A 24,870-nucleotide genomic window follows, 5' to 3' on the forward strand; every position below is an offset into this window, starting at 1 on the left:
TTTATTTTATTTAATCAGAAGTTTCACTTATTCAAAACCTTTTTGATTAGCAATATATATATATATATATAAAATAAAAATTCGATGTAAAGATTCGACCAGTGCCTTTAAGTCTATATTTAATCGTTAATAGGTTCTTAAAGGCAAAACATTGCTCTGGAGTGGGCGATTAATTAGTGGGAAGAAATTAAGAAAGTAGTCGAGGCACGTGCTTTTCACGTGAGAATAGGCCTTTTTCATAAATCCTAGACTTTAGCAATACCGAAACGGATAAAACCGGCCCACTTGGACCTTCGTGGAGGCCCGGTTCAAAACTGCGCCCATCGGCCGCTTTTTCACGTGAACGTCATGTGCTCATTCCAATAACGGGAGCCCTTTCCGCCACCCTCCTCTTTCCCCCAAAACCCTACTTTTCCTCTCCCGGCGTACCGCCTGTCCGAAACCCATAAAAGAAGAAGCTTTTTCTCCCGGATTTTTCTTAGTTTACTTTCTATTTGGGGAGGCTTTCGGGTGGCGGAGATGGCGAAGAAGAAGGAGAAGAAGGTTAACGTCTCAGGGAAGCCGAAGCACTCCGTGGACGTAAACGCAGCAATGGAGGGGATACCAAGGCCGTTCGGACGGCCGCCACGGTGCGGAGGATTAAGATGTACAACACCCGGCCCAAGCGGGACCGGAAGGGAAAGATCTTGAAGCACGAGCTCCAGTCCAAGGAGCTCCCCAGCACCCGCATCGAGCCCGACCGCCGATGGTTCGGTAAGTGCTCCTCGACCGCTCTTCAATCCTTCAACGCTTCTGTTGTTCTTTTTTTTTTTTTTTTGCCTGTTTTCTCTTTCAATCTTCTTAAAATTTTATGTAAAGAAGGGTCGAAACATCTTTCGTTAATCTGTTCCAATATAGGTTGATGTCGAGGGTTTTTTGTTATCATGCATTCTATTATCAAAACTTGTCTGACAAGCATTTTAGAAAGTTTTTGATGTTAAGGAAAAGAAATTCCGGACAAATTCCATCCGATGACATGCAATTTGATTATCAAGTTCGGAACTTTATGCAAATATTTCAGAGAAATGAGGTTTTTAGATGCAGCGAGTGAACTTCAGTTCTAATTCTTCAAAATTGGCTCGCAATCTTGCCAACAATTTGGAGGGTTTCATTATGTCTTGACTTAAGATCTACCAGTGCTGACTAAGTTTGTTTGCAGGCATTTTTTTCTTTGTTAGTATATACTTGTTTATCTATTTATTTAGTTTGTTTGGTGTCGAGGATGACGTAGGATAGCTTTTCATTGATATCTCATGATTAATTATAAGAAACATTCATGTTATATGTGATCGCTGTTTTGAATTTCAGGTAACACACGGGTTGTGAATCAGAAAGTACTTGAATTTTTCCGTTAGGAGCTTCAAAACCAATTTTCTACTAACTATAATGTCATACTAAAGGAGAGGAAATTACCGCTGTCCCTTTTAAATGACCATCAAAAGGTAAGAATTTATTTATAGTGCCTTTTTATGCACACACTTAAACTTTGACATAAACCACAACCTTATCTGTCTAATTTGGTTGATCTTCTGCTTATATTTATGATCAATTTATCTGAAAGAAGAAATGTTCCCACTGCATATTGGTTTTTACCTATTTCAGTGATGAATATTTTGATGGTAGCTCTTAAAAGTTACTGTTTCACTTATGCCACAACTTATTAAATTTGCTTTTCAATCATTCATTATTCTATTAATCTGAATTGGTACATTTACAACTACATAGTGGTGCAAAATTAGGATTAGCTGAGAAGGGGAGTTATAGAATGAATATTAAGGCTATATCTGAATTGAAGCAAAGGTACTCTCTAAATTAATTTGTGTCAGTAGCTCATCTAGTTCAAACATGAAGAACCACGTCACTCACTTACATACTCTAAATCACGTGCTAATTCTGAAGTATAAGGAACTCCTGGTTTTCTCCTTTATGTTCATGAAAATACCTAGGGAAGCACAATTTAGTCTAAATTATTGATATGATGTCATTCATTTACTTGAACCGTCTATGCAGCAATCAAAGGCGCATCTGCTTGATACAGAGCCTTTTCAAGATGCATTTGGACCAAAGAGAAGAAGAAAACGCCCAAAGCTTTTAGCATGTGATTATGAATCTTTGGTTAAAAAGGCAGATGGATCTCAAGGTACTGAGTAATTTGTTAGCGTTCTGTGAAATCATATTTCTGTAAAATATGACTTTTCAGGCAATTTGTTGTTTGTTGATATGCTGCAAAATCATATTTCTGCAAAATCATATTTCTGTGATTATGAATCTTTGGTTAAAAAGGCAGATGGATCTCAAGGTACTGAGTAATTTGTTTGCCTTCTGCGAAATCATATTTCTGTAAAATATGACTTTTCAGGCAATTTGTTGTTTCTTTAAGGATATGCTGCAAAATCAACATTTTCTCATATTACTTCTTGTTGATTCCCTAGTTTTGGTTCTCATATGTCACCTCATAGTAAAGACTAGACCAAAACCTTTTAATTTTTGTATAATATCGAGTTCATTTAATTTTTTGCAGATGCCTTCGAACAGAAGTCTGCTGCCAGGCAATCCAGGGAGGAGGATGAAGAAGATGGCTTAAGAGACTTGGTCAGGCACACAATGTTTGAAAAGGGGCAGAGCAAGCGTATCTGGGGTGAGCTCTACAAAGTTGTTGATTCCTCAGATGTAGTTGTCCAGGTTTGTTTCTGCTAATTTGTATTGTAATGCATATATGTGCTAGTAAAACTTGAGAGACTATCCAAGATTTGTGGCAGCATCTTGTGGGAGGCTGGAGTTATATTGAAGTGGTGCATGCAGTTTTAATGGTAGCTTCTGGGATATGATATATATTTAGGCAGCACTTAGGGTGATCGAGACACATCTAAGTACCGTTTCAATTGCTGGCTTAGCTTTCTATAATTTAATCTTGAATGGGCTTTTGTATATGATATATTAACTGGGGGTCCAGATGATGCCATCACAAATGGTTCAACATATTTTTGTGTTTGACATAAATTATCTTATTTGTTTGCTTAGTTGCACCATTCACCTTGATTACAGGTATTAGATGCTAGGGATCCACAAGGAACTAGGTGCTACCATTTAGAGAAACACTTGAAGGAGCACTGCAAGCACAAGCACATGATTCTTTTGCTGAACAAGGTTTGTTATCTCAACAAGTATGTGTTTGCAATATTATGTTGGCCGTTAAATTTTTTGTCAGTCTTTACTTAAAAATCATTTTTAAAAGCTGACTAATGGTCTGATTGGTTTATTTTCCTACCTATAAAGTGTGATTTAGTTCCTGCATGGGCAACAAAAGGATGGCTGCGGCTGCTATCAAAAGAATATCCTACACTAGCATTCCATGCTAGCATTAACAAATCTTTTGGCAAGGTTTAATATTTCATTTCTTTTGCTTGCGGCTCATTCTTTGGCTTTTATTCTGTCATTCTTGAATTACTTTTTACATGCCACAGGGTTCTCTTCTGTCAGTGCTAAGACAGTTTGCCCGTTTGAAGAGCGACAAGCAGGCCATATCAGTGGGATTTGTTGGATATCCTAATGTTGGGAAGTCATCAGTTATTAATACTTTACGCACAAAAAATGTAATCTTCGCTGTCACTTTGAATACCAAATGATAGTGCATTTTCCATTTTCAGTTCACTAGTTTTAAGCTCTTTCCATTATGCTGTATGGTCCATTTTTTTAGTACAGGGACGTAGTCTTTTTTGAGTGCAGAAAAGAAGTTATTTCACTAAATAACCGAGTCAAAGCTTTTGCTTTCCTGTACATAAGCAAATAGGCTTCCTTTTTAGCTTTCTTGGCCAGCATTAGGATTTCACTGAACGCATTAAACATCCAGTTATACAATGCATGAAGCTTATAATTTCTATTTGACCACTTTGTAAAATGATTTCCAGCTTCTTTTTTTTTCTTCAAATCTTTAAGCATTAGTGCTTAGAGGAGGAAACTCTTGCCCCTTCAATGATAGCATAATACACCAAATCACTGCCTTAATTGTTGCATTCACATCTCCTATCATCTTAAGTTGAAGTGTACTAATACTGAATTGCAGTTAAAAGTTGTAATACGCATTATGAAGTTGTTTGATGTTTGGTACAACTTTTTTAAGGATATTGTGGACTTAGATTCTCTACCACTCTTATTTTAATCAATTTTAAATCAACCTGCTGGTACTGATAAATCATGTGAAAGCTGAATAACATATGTGTTTCTGTATTTTCTTGCTTATATGACAATTATGAAAATGTTCTTATGTTTTCTCAAGTTGTTAAATGTTGTTTATCTGATTTGGATGAATTTTCGCTTTTTGTTTTCTGAAGGTCTGCAAAGTGGCTCCCATTCCTGGAGAGACTAAAGTTTGGCAGTATATTACTCTTACCAAGAGGATCTTTCTAATTGATTGTCCTGGAGTTGTATATCAAAACAAAGATTCCGAAACTGATATAGTCCTTAAGGGTGTGGTATGTATATCTTATTTGCCTTAATAACTATGAATATATGTTATTGCATATTATATATGATATTTATTCTTTGGTCAGCTATTGTAGTGTTACTTTATCATGATTAGCACTGTCTTCTTTTAAAGCGGTTTATTTGTTAGAAGTTGAAATAGTTAATCATCCTACTACTTCGATTATTATGCTTTGATGCAAAAGATGGTACAGAATTTGATCAATGAGGTGCCCCAGTCTACAATTCAATTGCTTTTTATAATTTGGATTAATGTCAGCAACTAAATATTGCTGATTATATTAGTATCAAACTAACAACTTAGGAAGCCTGCAGCTTTGGTTAGTACCTACATGCCAATGGTATGTGAATATTTAGTAGTCAGCATTAATATCACATGCATGTGTCAAACTCTAGCCTCTTCATTCTGATTATCTCAGTGATCAGAATTTGATGTGCATGACAGTTCTCCTTGTTTTGCTTTTAATTTTTTTTTTAATTTTTATTTAGAATCTTGACCACAGAAAAAGTCCATTGGTCCATGTTATGGTGATATGTGCACCTGCAGAAGGTAAGTGAAAGCACATTACTACCAAATGATAGGACAACTATTGGTGAATAGGATCTCCTCACCAGATCCAACTGGTAGCCTTTGCAATTCCTTCATCAGGATAAACAATTGGATAGCCTTGTAATCATATCATTATACATCTTTTAATTCTCTCTACCCTTTTGTTTACATTATGCCAAACAATACAAGATTCAGGAGGTGGAGTAGGTATTTACACGTTATAAGCTATCATCAGATGCCCAATATATCATTCATAGTGTAGATATAGTACTGGAGTGTGCTAGGATATCGATTCAGAGCATCCAAAAAGCATATGTCATTATATTTGCTAATCTCAGTCCAAAATAAGCCAAATGCAGATTGGAGGCTAATTTGGGATTCTTTATCAGGTGCGCATTACAAACTTGGAAGATGCATCTGAACATATAGGAGAAGTCCTGAGGCGTGTAAAGAAGGAGCATCTGCAAAGAGCCTATAAGATTGAAGACTGGTACATCTATTTCTTTTTCCTCTTTATATTTTTTGTTAATTTCAGTTATACATTTATGGCATGGTTTATTTATTTTACCAATATTGTGCTGTTGTTACTTTTCCACCATGAGTTTGTCTGTCTTTTCAGAATTAACTCATGGCATTAGTATTATAATTTAGCTTTGCCTGTTAAGCATCTTATCTGAGTGGCGATTGCTCAACCCTAGAGGTTCATCAGGTGATAGCAATGGATTGCAAGAATAAGGCCGGTATGTGACTGGAAACAGTATGGAGTTTTACTTCTGGTAGAACTTCTTATTTAAAAGTTGTGAGACATTCTCAATGTAATCATAGACAGCTAACATATCAGTATAAGAAGTGTTCTTATTTCCTGGATCCATGCTTTGTGTAGATTCAAAATAGAAGGCTATGCCAAACTTCATACCATATAGTTTTTGTCTTTTATGGTTTTGAGGCATATTATTGCATTAAACCATGACAACCAAGCTTGTATCCCATCTTGTTGGCAACTGCCTTACATGCCCTTTTTTCTTATTAATCTATCAACTTGCTGAATGAACCTGTTTACACTTTGTTTTTCCCTTTTTTTTTTTTTTGGGGGGGGGGGGGGGGGGGGAGCATGGGGTGGTTGGATATATTGTGTTTGTTGGTCAGGACTGACTGCTTATACTCTTTTTCCAGGGTTGATGCGAATGACTTTCTTGTCCAGCTGTGCAGATCAACAGGAAAACTTCTAAAGGTATGACCTAGTTTTTTTTTTTTTTTGATAATCATCAATATACAGATATATTATATAAGTCTTGATGGAACACCTCTACCTTCACCAATTTCATTTATCCTATATCTATGTGCATTTACTGCTGTGTATCATGCCATGCTTGTTCTTGACCACTGCACTATTGAATGAGGACAGTAATTCTGCTTTTTCCTCCCAATCACGCATGAAAATTGCCCATAGTGCTCTAGCCTTCGACCGTTTCCCAACACTCTGATCCAAATTCAAGCTCCTGTTGTCATTTGGGCATCTTCAGATACAATTGCATTTATGCGAACTCCAGCTAACTTGGTTCTTTTAACATTTTGTCCATGGTTAGCGCAACTCCTGTGCCAACACTCACTCCTTTTGCCTTCCTAGACTTATCATGTCATCTCCACATTCTCATCTTTTGTGGACTTGGCTTCTTTGGTAGGGCTCTCTTATTCTGCCGTATTCTAATCTTACGAAATTGTGTCTATTTGCAAAATTATAGAATTTGTTCTTAGGTCTCAAAGCATGCGTTGGTTAGATAACACCCCAGAAGCACTGATTTCATTATTCTATCTTGTGGACATCAATTTTGAAATATCTTGTTTTGATTTCCATTTTCCTATCTTTTCAGTTGATGTGTTTTTTTATACTGTTGGCATGTGAAACCTGAGGTGGGACTTCATTTGTAGAGAGAGATTGCAGTTTCTAGCGCTGCTATAGATCCATGGTTGAGATCATATTGAATAATTAAGCCCTTGAAACTCGCTAAGTTATCATCTGCTTAGATCCATTACCATGTGCAATTTCCCATCTTTCACCAACAGCTGCTGTTGCCATGAGCAAGTTATTTATACTACGAGCTATGCTGGCCATGGCCTGGAGAACATAGGCAATCAAGCTCTTTCATGTTTGTAAGTGGCAACATCTCTAAATGATCAAGAAATAAAATTCTAATTAAACAAAATGCATTTGGTTTTTAAAATTAAAATTCAAAAAACAATCTGCATGAACAGAAATAACGACTTGTACCCATCTCTTCCATTCGATTTTCAACATAAATCAACTTCCCCCTTCCATGCAAATACGAGCTGTAGTTTCGCCCTTTCTCAGAATTTTTTTTATTTTTTAACACAGCTATAAGCTATTAGCTACTGCTAATTTTATAGGTTGTCATCGGCAAGACCTGGTTGAATCTCCCATTCCTTAAGATGACAAATTTCACTTTAGACCTTTTGCATTTCAATGAATGAATTGTAGCAGGTGACGGGTGCTGAAGAGCTAAAACCTTTTCTGGATTATTTTCAGGGAGGCGAGCCTGATCTAATGACTGCAGCAAAGATGATCCTCCATGATTGGCAAAGAGGTAAAATACCATTCTTCGTGCCCCCACCACAACAGCAGGAGGGTGATCCATCAGAAAAATCTGATTCGCTTGGTGGAAGCGGAGAACCGGCAATTAGCACAGATCGGACAGCAGCTGCTAAGAAAGCCATTGCTGGCATTATATCATCCCAGCAGCTAATGCATGTTCCTGCTCGCAAGGACTTCGGCGGTGTCGTTGAAACAGAGACCGAAAAGATGGAGCACCCTCAAGAAGATGACAGCCCAACGGAAGTCTAATCAAGCCCCCCTGCAGCTCCTCCATTCATTCTAGTGGGTTTTGGAGAATCATGGGAAGGAACATAGGCCTTCTGTTCCTTGTTCTTATTCTCTGGCTGTTTCCATGCAGGCTTGGTTTTGGAACATTTGAAAGCATGTGGAAGGGGGGAAGGTTTTGCCGTTTCTGAATACTTGAACCAGTTCAGATTTTTTGGTACGTGGAGTCTAATGACCCACCAGAGAGGAAGAGTCTAGATTTTTTGCTTGTATCCTATTCATTTTTGCCTTGATGATTAATAAGATATTAACGGCAAAATCATGATGATTTAGTTATTGCTCCACATTGGGTTACTCCTTTTTTTTTTAATATATTTTTTGTTTAATTGTAGCAAACGACCGAACGTGCCACTTGTAGTATTTTTTTTTGAAAATTATGCTGGTGAATGAATCAAACAAATACTAACCGTCCTGATTGGAATCAGTGGCGAGATTATCTGTTATTACCACCATTAGCTTGTCCCGTACAACTTTCCTTGGCACATTTTGTAGGCCTATATCTTTAGGCGACATTTATTCTTTACCGGATTTTTTTCATCAATATTCTTCTAAAAATTTAAATTTGCATGAATATTTTTTAAAATTTATATTTATATTTATATTTTTTAAAATACTATTTTTTAACAAATGTTCTTCTTCTAAGCCATTAATAAAAATATATATTTATTTAATTAAAAATAAAATAAAATATTAAAATTATTTTTTTATGTTTTATAAATATATATTTTTATATCTATTAAGAATATTTTAGTTATTTTAATTTGAAATCATTAATTTTTTAACGGTGTGGGCGTAAAAACAAGGATAAAAAAAATAAAATAGTAAAAATAAGTGTTTTGTAAATATTAATTTTGAAATAATATTTATGTAAAATTTGTTATTTAGAAAGGTTTTTTTTTAAAAAACTTTTCTTGGTTTTTTTATATATAGTATTGTTTCTTTTAAGATTCCGTCATTGATTCGTTTCCACGAAGCAGTGGAGTGGGCGCCTGAATATTCTCGAGGGGAAAGAGGTGGAATCCGACTCACCTTCACGGCAGTCTAATCAGCGCTCTCCGCTTTTCTTGTACGCTCTATGTCACGCTTTCCTGATTGGACGGTAGGGATTAATTGAATCGAAGATGAGGTGCGGTGTATGTTTTGCATCGGATAGATCCGGACGGCTGCCACGTTATTCATTTCAGAAAAGGGTGGCTCCCGCTTATTTTGGAAGAGGATGTCTGTGTCGCTGTTTTAATTTACCGTATCTCATTTCATTAGCCATCTCAAGCACCAGCCAAGAGCCGAAGAACTCCCTCTTCCCTCTTCAGATAAGAGAGAGAGAGAGAGAGAGAGAGAGAGAGAGAGAGAGAGAGAGCGTTGGAGCCCTAGGGGACGAGAGAGGATGGGGATCCTGGGATGGAGGGCGCTTTCGCTGCTGGCTTTGCTCGCCTCCATCCTCGTTCTTTACATTAAAACCCCTTCCGAGGTTCTTTTTCTCTCTTCTCTCTTCCTATAAACAAGAAGAAGAAATTAAAGAAAATCGAACAAAGGGTTGTTTCTTCGAACCAAGTTTTTTGTAAAATCTGGCATGATCGATGTGTATTTTCTTGGAGAATGATTATTTTTTATCATTTCTTTGTTTCATTTCAAGTTTTTTTTTAAAAAAAAATTCAAGAAGATCGGACAAACGGTTGTTTCTTGGAACCAAGATTTCTTTAAAATTCGGCATGATCGATGTGTATTTTCGTGAAGGATGATTATTTTTTTTATCATTGATTTGTTTTTTTTCAATTTTTTTTTTGGATCTTTCATATGTGACAATATCGCCGGTTTAAGTTTGAATGGACTTCGATGAGCAAGAACAGGGAAAGACTGATGATCGGATTACAAGAAGATAATAACCCTACAACTGTTTCTTTTTACCAGCAATCGGAGATTAATAGCGATTGCAGCCTTCTCCCCTACGATCACTATTGGATATCCAGCAAACGCATCGTTACACCACAAGGTGTCATCACGGGTGCAGGTATCTCTTGAAAGACAAGAAAATTGATGAAATCAAAGATTACGAATTGAATCGGTTAATTGCCACCCTGATGTGCTGCGATATTCTCCATTCTCTTTGCAATTTTTATGTTACTGGATTATGAAATTACTAGTAAATAAACTCTTTTAGTACAGAAAACCAAGTAGAATTGTGTAATCATAGAGCTAATCTTTATTCTTGGCTTTTCATTGACCTACTGATGATCAGTTGAGGTGAAAGGAGGAATAATTGTTTCGGTGGTCCAAGGAGATTACCTGCAAAGCTCATTCTCCAGGGCACGTGTGGTGGATTATGGAGATGCTGTTATTATGCCTGGTTTGATTGATGTGTAAGCTATCATGGATTTCCTTTCTTTCAATCATCTTTATTTTCTAATTTGTATTGGATGGCGCACCCTTACCCTCCAGTAAATAGTGCTGAGATAAAGATCTTGTTATGCTAAATTGGTTCATGGTTATCTGTCAGATTCCCCCTTTCATGAAAGGTTCTACATATTATTCTAAAGTAGCTTCAAAAAAAATGCATCGGTGATCACACACAGATCGTTATTCTGGGATATATAGAGAATCATAATTGTCATAAGTTTTAGAGATGTTCAATCATCCATAGTAATTATGTTGCTTTATGTACAAGACTCACCTTCTTTTCCTGATTCTGAATAATGTTACTATGAGTGTCTCTAGGCCCTCAGTGACTTATTGTATACTGGTATAACTTTAAATCCTCTTAACATCATGGAATCTTTTGAGTCTTATTTACAATTAGTTGCTTCTAAGACTTGCAGTATCGCTCAGTTCATATTTTTTCATCAGTTTTCATATTGTTACGTGCAATTTTAGTATTTACTACATATTATATGATGGTTTATGCCTGTGTCATGTGTTATTACTATATTCGAGGTACTGATATTCCTCAGTGTATATAGTCTCTAGATTTATGACCTGTGTGGCAACCTTAACAGAAGCAAAAAATTACACCAATATTGATGTCAAGCTACAAACTTTGAAGGCTTAATTTTGTTAACCATGTAGTTTAACTTTGTTAGGGCGAAGGCCTTTTAGACAGTTGAAATTACAAGTGTTAAAAAAGGATTTGGGATAGAAAGTTATTTAGTAGAATAGGTGACTTGAAAGTTTGTGATGATGGATCTACAAGAGTTAGTGCCAAGAGTTTAAATATCAATAGTCCAACATTTTATATATCAAAGGACGGAGTGCTATATATGACTTATATTATTAATTTTCCTAGAATACATATGTTTTGAATTTAAGCTTTTTATACAACTTCTGCACTGATATGTTTCCATTTTTCAGCCATGCACACCTTGATGAGCCTGGAAGGGTTGAATGGGAAGGATTTTATTCAGGGACTAAAGCGGCTGCTGCTGGTATACTTGGAAATTTTCTCTTTACTTTAACATTTAATAATTAATATTCATATGATCATTATGCATGGTTCTTGTATTCATTATCTCCCTGTCAAATACTAGTTAGTATGGACACTGGGAACAGAGGTGGTATCAGCTATAAAATTATTTGAACCTAAAAAGCTGAAATTAGAGAGACAACTGAAAGTACATATGAATGTGTTTGGTGCCTGCAAACATACTGCTGCAATGACTAAGACATGAAATATTACATGACAACATATAGAAATGACAATTAAGCTATATAATATAAAAAGTCAAAGCAAGACAATTTTGGATTTGAGATTTGGATTTTAAGATTGGCGGTACTTGAAATTTTCTGATATTTTGATACAAAACCAAGTACCAGTCACTGGTGCAACATAGGCTAGGTGTCTTTGGCTTTTTGAGTTTTTATAAACAAGTTTTCCTTCTTGAATTTCTGGAAATTGTTTATGATACATCATTAAACTTCAACGCATTCACTGATTTTTCCCAAAAATGAGAGATCTTCTGTACCTATTTGCAAACACTAAGCTTTTTAGCTGATCTAGTGAAGCTCATTTAACTACTATAAGAGGGTGTCCTGGTGCATGAGTCTCATCCCTCTATGGGATTTGGAGAGGGTCAAATGTATGAAGTTTTACCCTTATATGTGGAGAGACTGCTTCTGTGTTTTGAACCCGTGACACCTATTTCACAGTAGAGCAACATTCCTATTGTGCCAAGGCCCAACCTCTCATTTAAGTACTACACATACCTCAAAATATAGTATACATGCACAACCAATTCATTCCTCATATCCTAGGTATATTCAGTAGGAAAATGCTGAGAGTACCTCATCCTTCAATCAAGCACTGTCAACGAGTATGGTCAATCATATTATATCATGTAGCTGTTCTCCAAATCATGTTCATGTTCAAATTTTTGTTGTAGTAAGGCCAATATCATGGCTTGACATTTTTGCATCTATATGCAAATTATAGTCACTCAAAACGATCAATATCTTTATATCATTATATATTTACATATTATATTTGCAATTTCATTTACCAAAGAAAAGGGGATCTATTGCTTCACCATGTTCTTGAAAATGCTTAGGTTGATATGTCTTCATCTTTCGTACTTTTTATGGATTCTTCTATTATCATTTGCAAAATCCAGATATTTTTGCTGTGTAAGTTTGTGTTCAATCAAACACATGTCCCAGCATATCTTATGTTGTTACTTGCTTCCAAGAGGACCATTCACCTAATTACTTTCATTAGGTATATAACTTAATTCTATTTGTTGAAACTGAAACGTTTGAATTTTGTTACAATTTCAGATTTCTAATCATAATGACCAGTTCGTTTTCTTTCCACACCTTCATTTCTAACTAAGAGTGTGCCAATACTCCTATTTCAGGTGGCATAACAACATTGATTGACATGCCACTCAACAGCTTTCCTTCTACAGTATCTGAGGAAACACTTAGACTCAAGGTTCAGTTACAAGCTTGTTGTTCATCTGAATATTCATTTATATATTTCTGGCAGCCCACAGTTTTATCATGCTAACTCATTTGATTTGATGTACTAGGTTGAGGCAGCAGAGAAGAAAATTTATGTTGATGTTGGTAATGTCTCAAAATACTGTTCTATATAAATTAGGAAAGTTTCCAATTCAAACCACAATGCCCTATCAAATATCCCTGTAAATTGTCTTGATTTTTTTATTTTTTATTTTTGATTCATTGGTGCTAAACATGCTGCCATTTTCTAATCTCTTCATTTTTCATGATATCATATATTTATGTTGAATTGTCATCTCTTATCAACTATTGCTAGGTGATTTCAACATTCTTCTTGCCATTTTCATCTTTAACAGTGCTAATATGGCTATGTTTTTTTGTACTCAGGTTTCTGGGGAGGTTTGGTTCCAGAAAATGCCTTTAATACAAGTGCATTGCAGGGTCTTCTAAATGCAGGTGCACTGGGTCTGAAGGTATTAAATAAATTACCATTTTATTGATTTAGAATTATGATATCTAGCATGATGCAACTTTTATCTAAGCAGGCTGTATAGATGCCCAACTATCATATGAATTATTATTTCCACAATGTATTTGAATTGGTTGAGCGCAGAGGAGTTAAGGAAGTTAAAGGGGTTGAAAAGGTCTTTAATCTTGCAATCCCATGACTTGGTATACTGCAAATCACTTCTTAGGGCCTGTTAGGCAAAACCCCAGGGGATCCAGTGGGATAGGTGGAGAGTGTGTGTGTGTGTGTTTGTGTGTTTGGAGGGTGGGGGGGGGGGGGGGGACAGAAGGGAGGGAGTGGGAGAGGGAGATGGAGAGCATGGGGGGTCATATGCCCGATCCTTGCAGGATTGGAAGAAAAAGACCAAAAGATTTTGCCAAACAGGCCCTCAGATGTTTTGCATCATTCAGAAATTATAAGATTGCAGGAGCGGCTTCCTTAACAGGTTCTACTTGTCGACACCTCTGCTTAGCTAATTTGAAGCTTTACACATGCATAAACCTAAACTAGGTTGAGAATCTTCAGAAAGGCTATTCTGTCACGGTACTTGGATACTTCTGCGGTATACCATGCTTCAATATCTAGGAACTTTATAAACTTGCAGAATCATAGATAGAAGATACATGGTTTGTTCGATTCAATAGGCAAAAAATCATATGAAATGTCTAAGTTATTTAGAATGTCCAATAAAGAACACTAGTTATTCTTAATTAAAAAATTATATAGTTGAGAATTTCCAGTTATCAATATTTTGACTGAACTCAGATTTTATGTGAAAAAAAGAACAGACAATTGACTCAAGATCTGACCTCATGACTTTCAACCATGTCCCTCTTGTTGAAAATAATTGTATCTATACAACAAACAAACTTATTCTTTTATTGACTTTGCACTGTCTCATTTCTAATTATTCTAAGGGTGTGGGAACTCTTTTATGCTTCTAGAGTAAATGTGGATGACATCACTAGATTCCACACTATGGGCATGCAATAATTGTTATATTTTTAAATGCATGAATTCTATAAAATCACAAATACTAGATATGATGATCCTTCACAGAAATAGTTAACTTAGCAAAATACATTCATGAGCTGAAATTTGGTAGCAGAACTATTGCAGCTTTGGTAGCAAGAATGGTGGATAAAAATGGTTGTTTATGAGTATATGAAATTTTGCATATTAGACTGGAGATCTGACTCCCTTTTTTTTTTATGGAGTCTTTTATGTGTCCTTCAGGAATAAATGATTTTCCAATGACAAATTCAACCCATATCAAGGTGTGTTCACAGTCCTTTTCTTCTTCTAGTTCCTGAAGAAGTTTTTCATCTCATCCATTGCCTTGTTTCTCATGGAATTTCAAGTAGCATTAACATGCTCAAAATTTGAAGTTTGAATGACATGTATTTTGCTTCCTTATTATTTTACAATGTCTTAGTTAGATTGCATTAGTGTACATGAATGCTTGCATATTCTCTCAAAATTGTCTTTGTACTCTAAAAATTAGAAGTTTGCATAAAAGTATGTGTATTATACATGTTTTGTTAGTCAACCAAGTCTCATTATTTTCTTAAATGTACAGCTGAATTTTTGTTTTTCAAATTGGTTGAGTCTTGATAATTAAGTTGTCAAGGAGTTGGATCAGAAACATGCCCCTAGTCATTCATTAGTTCAATTACATAGTAATAAACACACACCTGACATATGATTCCTAAAAAATTCAGCTCTAGGCCCTCCATGATGCCCGACTACTCATTCTGATCAATTAGTGAATCGATGTTTGCTATTTGTGCATTCCTGTAAAAGAAGGTTTGCATGAATAAATCAGTAATTCAATTATTTCCTTTGCAATTGATAAGTTTAATATTTTATCCATATGATGAGTTGCAAAAGGAAATAATATCTACGTCGGTGCTGTTATTGTTGGAAAAATGGATTACTTTAGCAAAAACTAGTTTATTGATCAATGATATAATGTTAAATCGGTTAATCTGGATCTATAAACCTCTTCTTATAGGCAAAGCCAGATCTACAAACTGGTGAGAGAAGAATTTTAGTAAGATTTTCATAATTTTGATATAGTGACTACACCAAGGTACGCCTTCTCGGTACCGAGCCTTGTACCATTGCCATTTTATCACTGTGTCGGTACGGCAAGGGGCCGGTTCGGCTTGCTGAGTGTCGATACATCTCCGTACCATATACTAGTACCGAACTGGTACAGTACGGTATGCCCCATACTATCCGCATTGGTACAGTACATCGATTATAATTTTTAAAGCGGTTGGATACAACATATTCTTCACTTTCTTTTTATTTTCTTCGCTTTGTGCTCTCCACTTTTCATCCTTTGTCAAAATCCCATCCTTTTAATTTTCCTTTCATATGTTTAATTATGACTACTTTGAAAATGGAGGCTGCACTTATCACCATCACTTCATTCGAATATCTTTGGTATTTTGAAAAGGTTGCACCTATCATATTTCTTTTTATATCATCAGTTTTCCCAGGTGTCACCAAGGACCCCTGTTCCTTGGTCATGTTTAGAAAGTCAATTCTTTTAGTCTAAAGCTGTGCCTAATTGCCTATAAACTGAAAAGAAATAATATTTTCTAAACTTTTTCCATCAAAGCATTCATTTTTCTTTTCCATTCCAAATGTGGTGTGGATGCTTTATTCGGTGCACTTTTTGATATTTTGACTAATTTTCGTAGGAGGGGTTGTATGTATTGGCAAAGTACAGCAGGCCGTTGCTTATCCATGCAGAGATTGTTTTGGATTCTGAAACCAAGGTAGAAATGAATGATGGTGGTTCAGATGCTCGGTCCTATGCAACATACCTTAAGACCAGGCCACCATCATGGTAAGCTGTCTCTCATGATCTTGTTGAACTAAATGATATGCTTGGTCTGTCCTGGTTATTTTGAAAATTTGAAACACTTTTTTCGAAGTTCATGTTAGTGTTGGTGTCCTACCAGGTCATGCTAATGAATTCGCATGATTCTTTTCAAAGCATCAGCCAATTTTGAGCCGAAGTTTTTCTGCTCAACCCCAAGAGTAGACCTGCCTCATCTATTGTCATTTTAAGTAGCTCTCAGGCTGGCCTTCAGCAAGGTCAAGATTGCAGTCTTGCAAAGTTGAAAGGTCAAGTAATTTTAAATAGAGACCATCAAAATCACTAATTAAGATTTGTAGAATTAGCAAATGAAGATTCATAAAGCTAAATATTAGTTGTTGGAACATTGTGATTATTATGTAACATAATTCAGTTTTCTTCGTTTAAAAAAAAAATAGTTTTCCAAGTATGAAATGCATCATAAAGGAAGTGATATGGGACCTTCAGATTGCTATGTAGGATTTTCAATATCTACGCATGCACAGAGGGGTAAGTGTTGAATTAACAATTTAAATCCATTAATATCAGAAAGAGGATCCACAGAATTCACCAACTATACAAACAGTTTCAACCGGTGTAGTTTGCATAACCAATTCGATTTGCTTTCATCAATCATCATCACCATTCGTTGTTTTTTCAAGATTCTAGAAGATATTGGTTTTAGTCTTATGATAAAACTTGAGTTTATGTCTTTGATAAGTAATCATTAAATTTGAAGATGTTAACTTGGTTCTTAAACTTGCATCACGAGCTAATAATGATATTTGTTTTCTGTGTTTTCATTTTTTAAAAATTAATTTTTTAAACTGAATTTCAAAGTCATGGTTCGAATAAGATTCCCACATAACATCCAACCTTCAAGATTGACTTCAATGCAATTATGGTTTTTGTGTAATTTAGCTAGGTAAATTCATATCTTGACACTAGACAAATGGTCTAGATAAGCAGTCGGAAGCCAAAATTCTATACTTCAGGTCTTACACAAACAATGCATAAAGATATTATGTGCTTTTGCTATATAGACTGCCTTGAGATGGGAGGGAATTTATGGATTCACAAGCTGGTTTGGCATGAGAGATACTATATATATTCTTAAAAAAAATGTAAAGCTCAGAATGGCAGTTCTCCTTGCTCAAAAGGATCGATAACCAACACAAGCAGCAAGCCTGGTCAGATCAGCTATGGTTAATCCTGCTCTTAGTTCATTCATACTTGAGGTCATATCACCATAGAGGCTCCATCACACTGTCTTGGAGTAATCTTACTGCCATGATCATCTAGAACATACTTTGGGAATGTCACTTTATATTTATAAAAAATTAACAAAAGAATTCCTTCTACAAGAAATCCTATCATTTTGTAAGTCCATCAGTCTATGCATTAGGGATGCTGGTTTAACGACAATCCAATTGGATGTTTCAGATGAAGAAAAGTATCTCATGCAATGCTATAATGAGCTGTGATAATATTTCTTTTTTTTTCTTGGTAGAAATAATATTTTCTTCATTGCACAGACCATGAAAACTATGATCTGATTTGGGCCCGGAATGTCGGTTTCATAAGCTTTCAAGTTGGTGATAATTGAAATTATCTTTTCACTATGACCTTCAACAGGATATTTCAAATGCGAAAACATTGTCTTAATATGTTTGAGAGAGTCTAAAACTCAGAGAAGGTCTAACTGAAATTCAAAGAAGCAAATCTAGACCTTGAATTCGGGATTTTATGGTTGCTTTTGTTTTTTTTTTCTCTTTCATTCATGTTGTCTGATACCATATGCCATATGACAACTATACTGTTCTATTCTTGCTGTTTATCTATATAGAGAAGACCACAAGTGAAAGCTCTAAAATCTTATTAATAGTATGTAGAGAATAAACCATCTGATTATGATTTTTGTTCGCCCTTCTCTGATGAGACTAGGGCTCAAATTTTGCCAAGTCACATTAGATTTAATTTAGGATACAAATCCAAGCTGCTTTCGTTGTAAGATTGTAGCTATATCAAGTAAAGTCCACCGAACCGGTACCGGGACCTATATCGATCGGCGGCCGGTTTAGTACGGTACCAATTCGGGACCATACTGACCCATAGTACTCACTAGCGTGCCGGTTCAGAAGCAGCACACCATTTTTTTAATATTTTTTAAGTTTGAATTAATGGTAATCGTTTTTTTTAAAATTTTTCAATAATTTTAAGTATAATTTGATATTTTTTTGATGTCTCTATGTTGTTTCTTCTCCTCCTCCTCCTCCTCTTTCTTCTCCTTCTCGTCCTCCTCCTCCCACCACTACTACTTCTTCTCTTTTTTTTTTTTTTTAAAGTTTGAATTGAAAGTAGTCAATTCTTTTTCAATTTTTTCAATGATTTTAAGTATAATTTGATGTTTCTTGATGTTTTTTGATGCTTATATGATATTTCATCTTCTTCTTCATCTGCATCTCCTTCTCCTTCTTCCTCTTCTCCTTCTTCTTCTTCTTCTTCTGCTTCCTCCTCCTCCTCCTCTTCCCCTTGCTCTTCTTCTTCTTCTTCTTCTTCCTCTTCCTCGTATTCCTCTTCCTCTTCGTTGTCGTCGTCCTCCTCTTCTTCTTCTTCCTCTTCCTCATCTTCCTCTTCCTCTTCTTCCTCTCCTCCTCCTCCTCCGCCTCCTCCTTTTCCTCTTCCTCTTCCTCCTCCTCCTTCTTCCTCTCTTCTTCTTCCTCTTCCTCTTCGTCTTCCTCTTCTTCGTCTTCTTCCTCTTCTTCTTCTTCCTCTTCTTCCTCTTCCTCCTCCTCTTCCTCCTTTTCCTCCTCCCTCCTCCTCCTCCTCCTCCTACTACTACTTCTTCTCCTTCTCCTTCTCCTTCTCCTTCTTCTCTTCTCCTTCTTCTTCCCCTTCTTCTTCTCCTTAAACTTCTTCTCCTTCTGCTTCCTCCTCCTCCTTCTCCTCCTCCTTCTTATTCTTCTTCTCCTCCTCCTCCTCTTCTTCTTCCTCTTCTTCTTCTTCTCCTTCTCCTCCTCCTCCTCCTACTACTTCTTCTCCTTCTCCTTCTCCCTCTCCCTCTTCTTTTTCTTCTCCTCCTCCTCCTCCTTTTCTCCTTCTTCTCCTTCTTCTACTTCTCCTTCTCCTTTTTCTCCTCCTCCTCCTTCTTCTCCCTCTCCTTCTTGTCTTTCTCCTCATCCTTCTCCTTCTTCTCCTTCTCCTTTTTCTCCTCCTCCTCCTCCTCCTCCTCCTCCTCCTCCGCCTTCTTCTTCTCCTCCTCCTCCTTCTCCTCCTTAACCTTCTTCTTCTGCCCCTCCTCCTTCTTCTTCTTCTTCTTCTTCTACTTCTCCTTCTTCTACTTCTCCTTCTTGCTCTTCTTCTCTTTCTTCTCCTCCTCCTCCTCCTCCTTCTACTCCTCCTTCTTCTCCTGCTTCTCCTCCTTCTCCTTCTTCTTCTTCCTCTTCTCATTCTTCTTACTTCCTCCTCCTCCTCCTCCTTCTCCTTCTCCTCCTCCTTCTTCTCCTCCTTCTCCTCCTCCTTCTCCTCTTCCTCCTCCTTCTCCTCTTCCTCCTCTTCTCCTTCTTCTACTTTTCCTTCTTCTCCACCTCCTTCTTCTCCTTCTTCTTCTTCTTCTCCTTCTACTTCTCCTCCTCCTCCTTCTGTTTCTTCTTCTTCGTCTTCTTCTTCTTCTTGTTCCTCTTCTTCTTCTTCTATAATGATTATAAGTATAATTTGATGTTTTTTGATGTTTATATGATGTTTCTTCTTCTTCCTCCTCTCCTCCTCTTCTTCTTCCTCCTCCTCCTCTTCTTTTGTTTCTTCTTCTTCATCTTCCTCTTCTTCTTCCTCTTCTTCCTCCACCTCTTCTTCTTCTTCTTCGTCGTCGTCCTCCTCCTCCTACTCTTCTTCTTCTGTTGCTGCTCCTCCTCTGAACCGGTCTTCATAGCCGAACCTGTTTGGCGGCTTATCAGATAGGTTCGGAAGCTTATCAAGAGACTCACCTAAACCCTTCCTCCTCTTCCTCTTCGTCCTCTTCTTCTAATTCTTTTCTTCTGCTTCTCCTTCTCCTTCTCCTCCTCCTCCTCCTTCCTCTTATTCGTCTTCCTCCTCCTCCTCCTCCTCATCTTCTTCTTTTTCTTCTTCTTCCTCTCCTTCTCCTCCTCCTCCTCCTCCTCCTTCTCCTGCTCCTCCTGCTCCTCCTTCCTCTCCTCCTCCAAGGCTCTTCCTTCTTCTCTTCCTCTTCCTTCTTCTCCTGCTCCTTCTCCTCCTTATCTTCCTTCTTCTCCTCCTTCTCCTCCTTCATCTCCTTCTTCTACTTCTTCTCTTTCTTCTACTTCGCCTTCTTTCCCTCCTCCTCCTTATCCTTCTTCTTCTCCTTATCCTTCTTCTACTTCTCCTTCTCCTCCTTCTCCTTCTTCTTCTTCACTTCCTCCTCCTCCTTCTCCTTCTCCTCCTCCTCCTCCTCTTCCTTCTCCTTCTCCTCCTCCTCCTCCTCCTCTGCCTACTTCTCCTTCTGCGGCTGCTCCGAACCAGTTCGGCGGCTCATCAAGAGACTCACCTAAACCCTATTGTTAATAATCTTGTAATTTTGCTTGGACAAGTATTTCTATCCATCATTATTCTTTTTTCGCAATGAGGAAGCCTCTTTTGCTCAAATATAGAAACATCGGTACCAGGGCCGGCCCGAGCCTTAGGCGACCGAGGCGGTCGCCTAAGGCCCCGGGCCAATGGAAGGCCCCCGGGAGGTGAAGAGAGAGAGAGAGAGAGGGGGAGAGAGAGAGGGGGAGGGAGGGTCGGTCTGACCGTGACCAAAAGGAAGCAAAGGCCCCATATCGAGTCTTCCCCCTTGATGGAAGGGGGGTGGAGAGTTTCTTGGCCTGCAGAGGGGAAATTTAGGAAGTTGGGGACGGTAGTTTTGTTTTGGATGGAGAGAGAGAGAGAGGAGGGATTTGGTTGGCTTGATACACGCCTAAAGCCACTCTTATCTTTCTATCCCTTCTCTTGTTTGGTTTTGGTCTTGGTTTTCCTTCCCTCACATTACTCCTGATCCAGCTGGGCCATCAGGAAGAAAGGAGGATTGGAAATGGACTTCTTGGAGGGTGGAGATTCTTTTAATTTTCTCCTCTCGGTTTCTTCTCCCCTCTTGGGTGGTAGAGAGAGAAGGAGGGAGGGGGTTGAATGGCTGCTGTGCTGTGATGTTGCGGTTGCTGCTTGGGTACTCACTTGAAGGGGAGATGGAGGGATGGGACTTTTATTAATTAGATGGAGTCAATTTCCCATAATGCCCCTACTTTCTTTTATAGAGAAGCAATAAATACTTTTCTTTACCTTGACCATGAAGTGCCATGGGATGACCTTTTCCTATTCCGCTCTTGCTTGACATGATAAACAATATTGCCAAACATTATCTCAGTTATTTAATCAATTTTATGGTCCTTTTTTTAGGATAATTACTTTTCTGCACTTCCATTCAAAAATAATATTAAATTAAAAAAATTTCTTGCCTATCTTTGTTAGATTCATGTATCTTTGTTGAAATAGTGTACTTGATAGCTATCCATTTTCATATCATTTTTTTAAATATTTTATATTTATTAAAAAAATTATTATTAAAAAAAGGCCTCATTCATTGGATTCGCCTTAGGCCCCCAAATGTATTGGGCCGCCCCTGATCGGTACAAGGATTTGGATTTGTATATTTGTTTCTTACTTTGCTCACTTCCAGTACACAAAGTGGCAAACAACTTAATCATTTTTTTCTTTTTTTTTTAACCTGTAATCTTCTGATTAGGGAGGAAGCAGCCATCAGAGAGTTGCAAGAGGCAATGCAAGATACAAAGTTCGGTGGTCGTGCAGAAGGAGCTCATGTTCATATTGTCCATTTGTCAGATGCAGAAGCTTCACTAGATCTGATCAAGGTAGTGCTCATATCTTATTTGTTTAGAAAAGTCATGTGTCTTTGAATTACTGCATGAAGCATGTCCTAAAATCACAAACACAGTCAATATTATGTAGCTCGACACTATCACACTGTATGCTTTCCTTATCAACTAGATGAATTGTATGCTCATGATCCATTTAATTCTTCTTTCGCCGATGATGGCAAGGGGCATATAACCTTACTCAGCAATCCAATCTTATATGTGTATGGTCAACTTTATGGGGTGGCAGCTAGTTGCCTGCCAGTATTCGGTATGCTATCATGACGCTAGCATAGAACAGCATGGCACAACATGGGACAACATGGCACAGTACCTACAGTGCTAGTGCTGGGTCAGCATACCACTAGCACAAGATACTTCTATCCTTAATTATATATCCATTTCCTGTTCAACTCCCAAATGGAATTCTGGCTTCACTTTGGAATCACTTTCCACATATAATTGTTTATTCTTGATATAGCAACAGAGAACTTTAACAAGTCAGCAAAAGCAAACTGTTCTCCATATTTTCAGAAATTAAAATGCTATTCATATATTTTATCTAGTGAGGCCTGTTTTATATACTATAATTTGGCTTTACACAGTTAATTTGCTACTTTTTTTTTTTTGCTTGCAGGATGCCAAAAGAAGTGGTGCTAGTGTAAGTGTAGAAACTTGCCCCCATTACCTGGCATTTGCAGCTGAAGAAATTACTGATGGGGATACACGCTTTAAGTGCGCTCCACCTATACGTGATGCAGCCAATAGGCAAAAACTATGGGAGGCTCTGATGGTACTGAAATATTGCTAATGAAAATTATTTGCTAAATGAAGTCCTCTGTAACATGTTTTAGAATTGTATTTCAGGAGCAACATATAGATATGTTAAGTTCTGATCATTCACCATCAATACCAGATCTCAAACTCTTTGATGAAGGTGACTTTCTAAAAGCATGGGGTGGGATCTCATCTTTGCAGGTCTGTGCTCATTTCTTTTATTAGATGTCAGTCATCTTATGATGTAAATATTTAACTTTTATTTTTCATCCATTCACTTATTTTTAATTGTTTATGCTTGGTGTAACTATCATGCAGTAGATTTTATACCAAGTTTATTCAGTTATTCCTTCCGTTGTGTAGTCATCTCATCTCTACTAATTCAAGTGACAAACAAGAGTTGCTTAAAATAAAGATCCATGAAATCTCTCTGTTGGGAACTCTCTATCCCTGGCTTTTTTTTAAAAGGCACAATGGCAATGCCATTTATTGTCTCTTGGAGACATAGTTGGATAACAGAATTTTCTTTAAAACAAGTTGGAAAACTTTAATAAACAAAAATTTTATTTGCATGCAATTTTCTTTTGTTTATATTTTTTGAAGAATTCCATACCATAGTTGTCATGCTTGTGAATGGCAGCTTATCATTAAGGTTTTTCTCAACAGAGACAATGATATGTATTTTTTGAGATTCTTTAAAGAGGTTAGCAAGGCTGATGTGAATGACTGCAGTTTGTTCTTCCTGTGGCGTGGTCTTATGGACAAAAATACGGGATTACCTTCAGTCAGTTGGTTACCTGGTGGAGCGAGAGGCCAGCAAAGCTTTCAGGTCAAAACCATAAGGTAGTGCATTAATCATTAGTATTATTTTTCAAATATTTGGTGACTTTTACTGATTCCAAATTGAAAAACAAATGGTGTTAAAGAGTAACATGATACCTTTGAACTATATGAATGCCACTCATGCAGCTAAGAAATTTTCATCTGAATTTTTTTTTCTGAGATGATGACGTGTTAAAACATTGACGTGTACACAAGCCTTGGTGTTGAAAACTTGCTGATTAAAGAGGCATCCACGCTCTAACAATGACAGATTCTCCCATCATTTCTTTGTGGTGTATCCTTAACAGATTTTTATGTAATATATTGTAAGGCCCCTTTATATCAATATGCCATAAGGTATAGTGGTATGCTGAGTTTAATTATTAAATTGTTTTGAGTCTTCTTGTACAATCACACAATATGGTGATAATACAGGCTATTTTGGAACTAATCAACATCCATACTCCATGTGATACTTTAGGCTAAGCTTTTCTCGTTGTGTTTTACCATAATGATTCCATTGAAAAGAATATGGAAATGGCATGTATGGAAGATCGAATTGATATGACCAACTACATCTGTAACAAGAGAGCCATATGCATAATATATTGGTGTAATCTTATGCTAACAAAAGCATTTGTATGCTTTAGGGGGCCCTTGTTGGAGGAAACCATGCAGATTTGGTTGTATGGGAGCCTGAAGCGGAGTTTGAACTCGATGAGAACCATAAAACATACCATAAGCATCCGGTATGTTTCCTCATAGCCTGAAGTATATTAAATTTTTGAAATTCATGTTCTACTTATCATACTTCCATGCACAGTGATCAGTTCTGGCTTACCAAATTATGCAGTTAGAATTTAACATCTATCTTTCTCTTCAAATTCATGCAGACTATTTCACCCTACATGGGCAAGAGACTATCTGGAAAGGTCTTGGCAACTTTTGTGAGAGGGAACCTTGTATACAGTACAGGAAAGCATGCTCCAGCAGCTTGTGGTGTTCCAATACTTGCAAAGTAGACGATGGTGATAAGTCACAGCCAACATCTCAAAAGTATAAACAGTTACTAAT

At 37.0% G+C, this 24,870-nt stretch overlaps 1 protein-coding gene and 1 pseudogene across 1 annotated transcript in view; both read left to right on the forward strand.

Annotated features, from left to right (window-relative positions):
- Positions 1-45: 45 nt before the first annotated feature.
- Positions 46-8,367, forward strand: LOC103699201 (annotated as a pseudogene).
- Positions 8,368-9,218: 851 nt separating this feature from the next.
- The window catches only part of LOC103721871, a 37,373-nt gene continuing 21,721 nt past the window's right edge, over positions 9,219-24,870 (forward strand). The window contains exons 1-15 of the mRNA XM_039115229.1: positions 9,219-9,435; positions 9,876-9,975; positions 10,204-10,324; positions 11,310-11,383; positions 12,809-12,885; positions 12,983-13,019; positions 13,302-13,387; positions 14,640-14,699; positions 16,134-16,282; positions 22,068-22,194; positions 22,835-22,990; positions 23,065-23,175; positions 23,707-23,817; positions 24,447-24,545; positions 24,690-24,816. Coding sequence (XP_038971157.1) covers positions 9,352-9,435; positions 9,876-9,975; positions 10,204-10,324; positions 11,310-11,383; positions 12,809-12,885; positions 12,983-13,019; positions 13,302-13,387; positions 14,640-14,699; positions 16,134-16,282; positions 22,068-22,194; positions 22,835-22,990; positions 23,065-23,175; positions 23,707-23,817; positions 24,447-24,545; positions 24,690-24,816 — 1,519 coding nt within the window. The 5' untranslated portion in view covers positions 9,219-9,351. The remainder of the gene's footprint in view (positions 9,436-9,875; positions 9,976-10,203; positions 10,325-11,309; positions 11,384-12,808; positions 12,886-12,982; positions 13,020-13,301; positions 13,388-14,639; positions 14,700-16,133; positions 16,283-22,067; positions 22,195-22,834; positions 22,991-23,064; positions 23,176-23,706; positions 23,818-24,446; positions 24,546-24,689; positions 24,817-24,870) is intronic.

This window comes from Phoenix dactylifera, chromosome 17 (assembly GCF_009389715.1).
Source record: "Phoenix dactylifera cultivar Barhee BC4 chromosome 17, palm_55x_up_171113_PBpolish2nd_filt_p, whole genome shotgun sequence".
In the NCBI taxonomy this organism is placed as follows: Eukaryota; Viridiplantae; Streptophyta; class Magnoliopsida; order Arecales; family Arecaceae; genus Phoenix; species Phoenix dactylifera.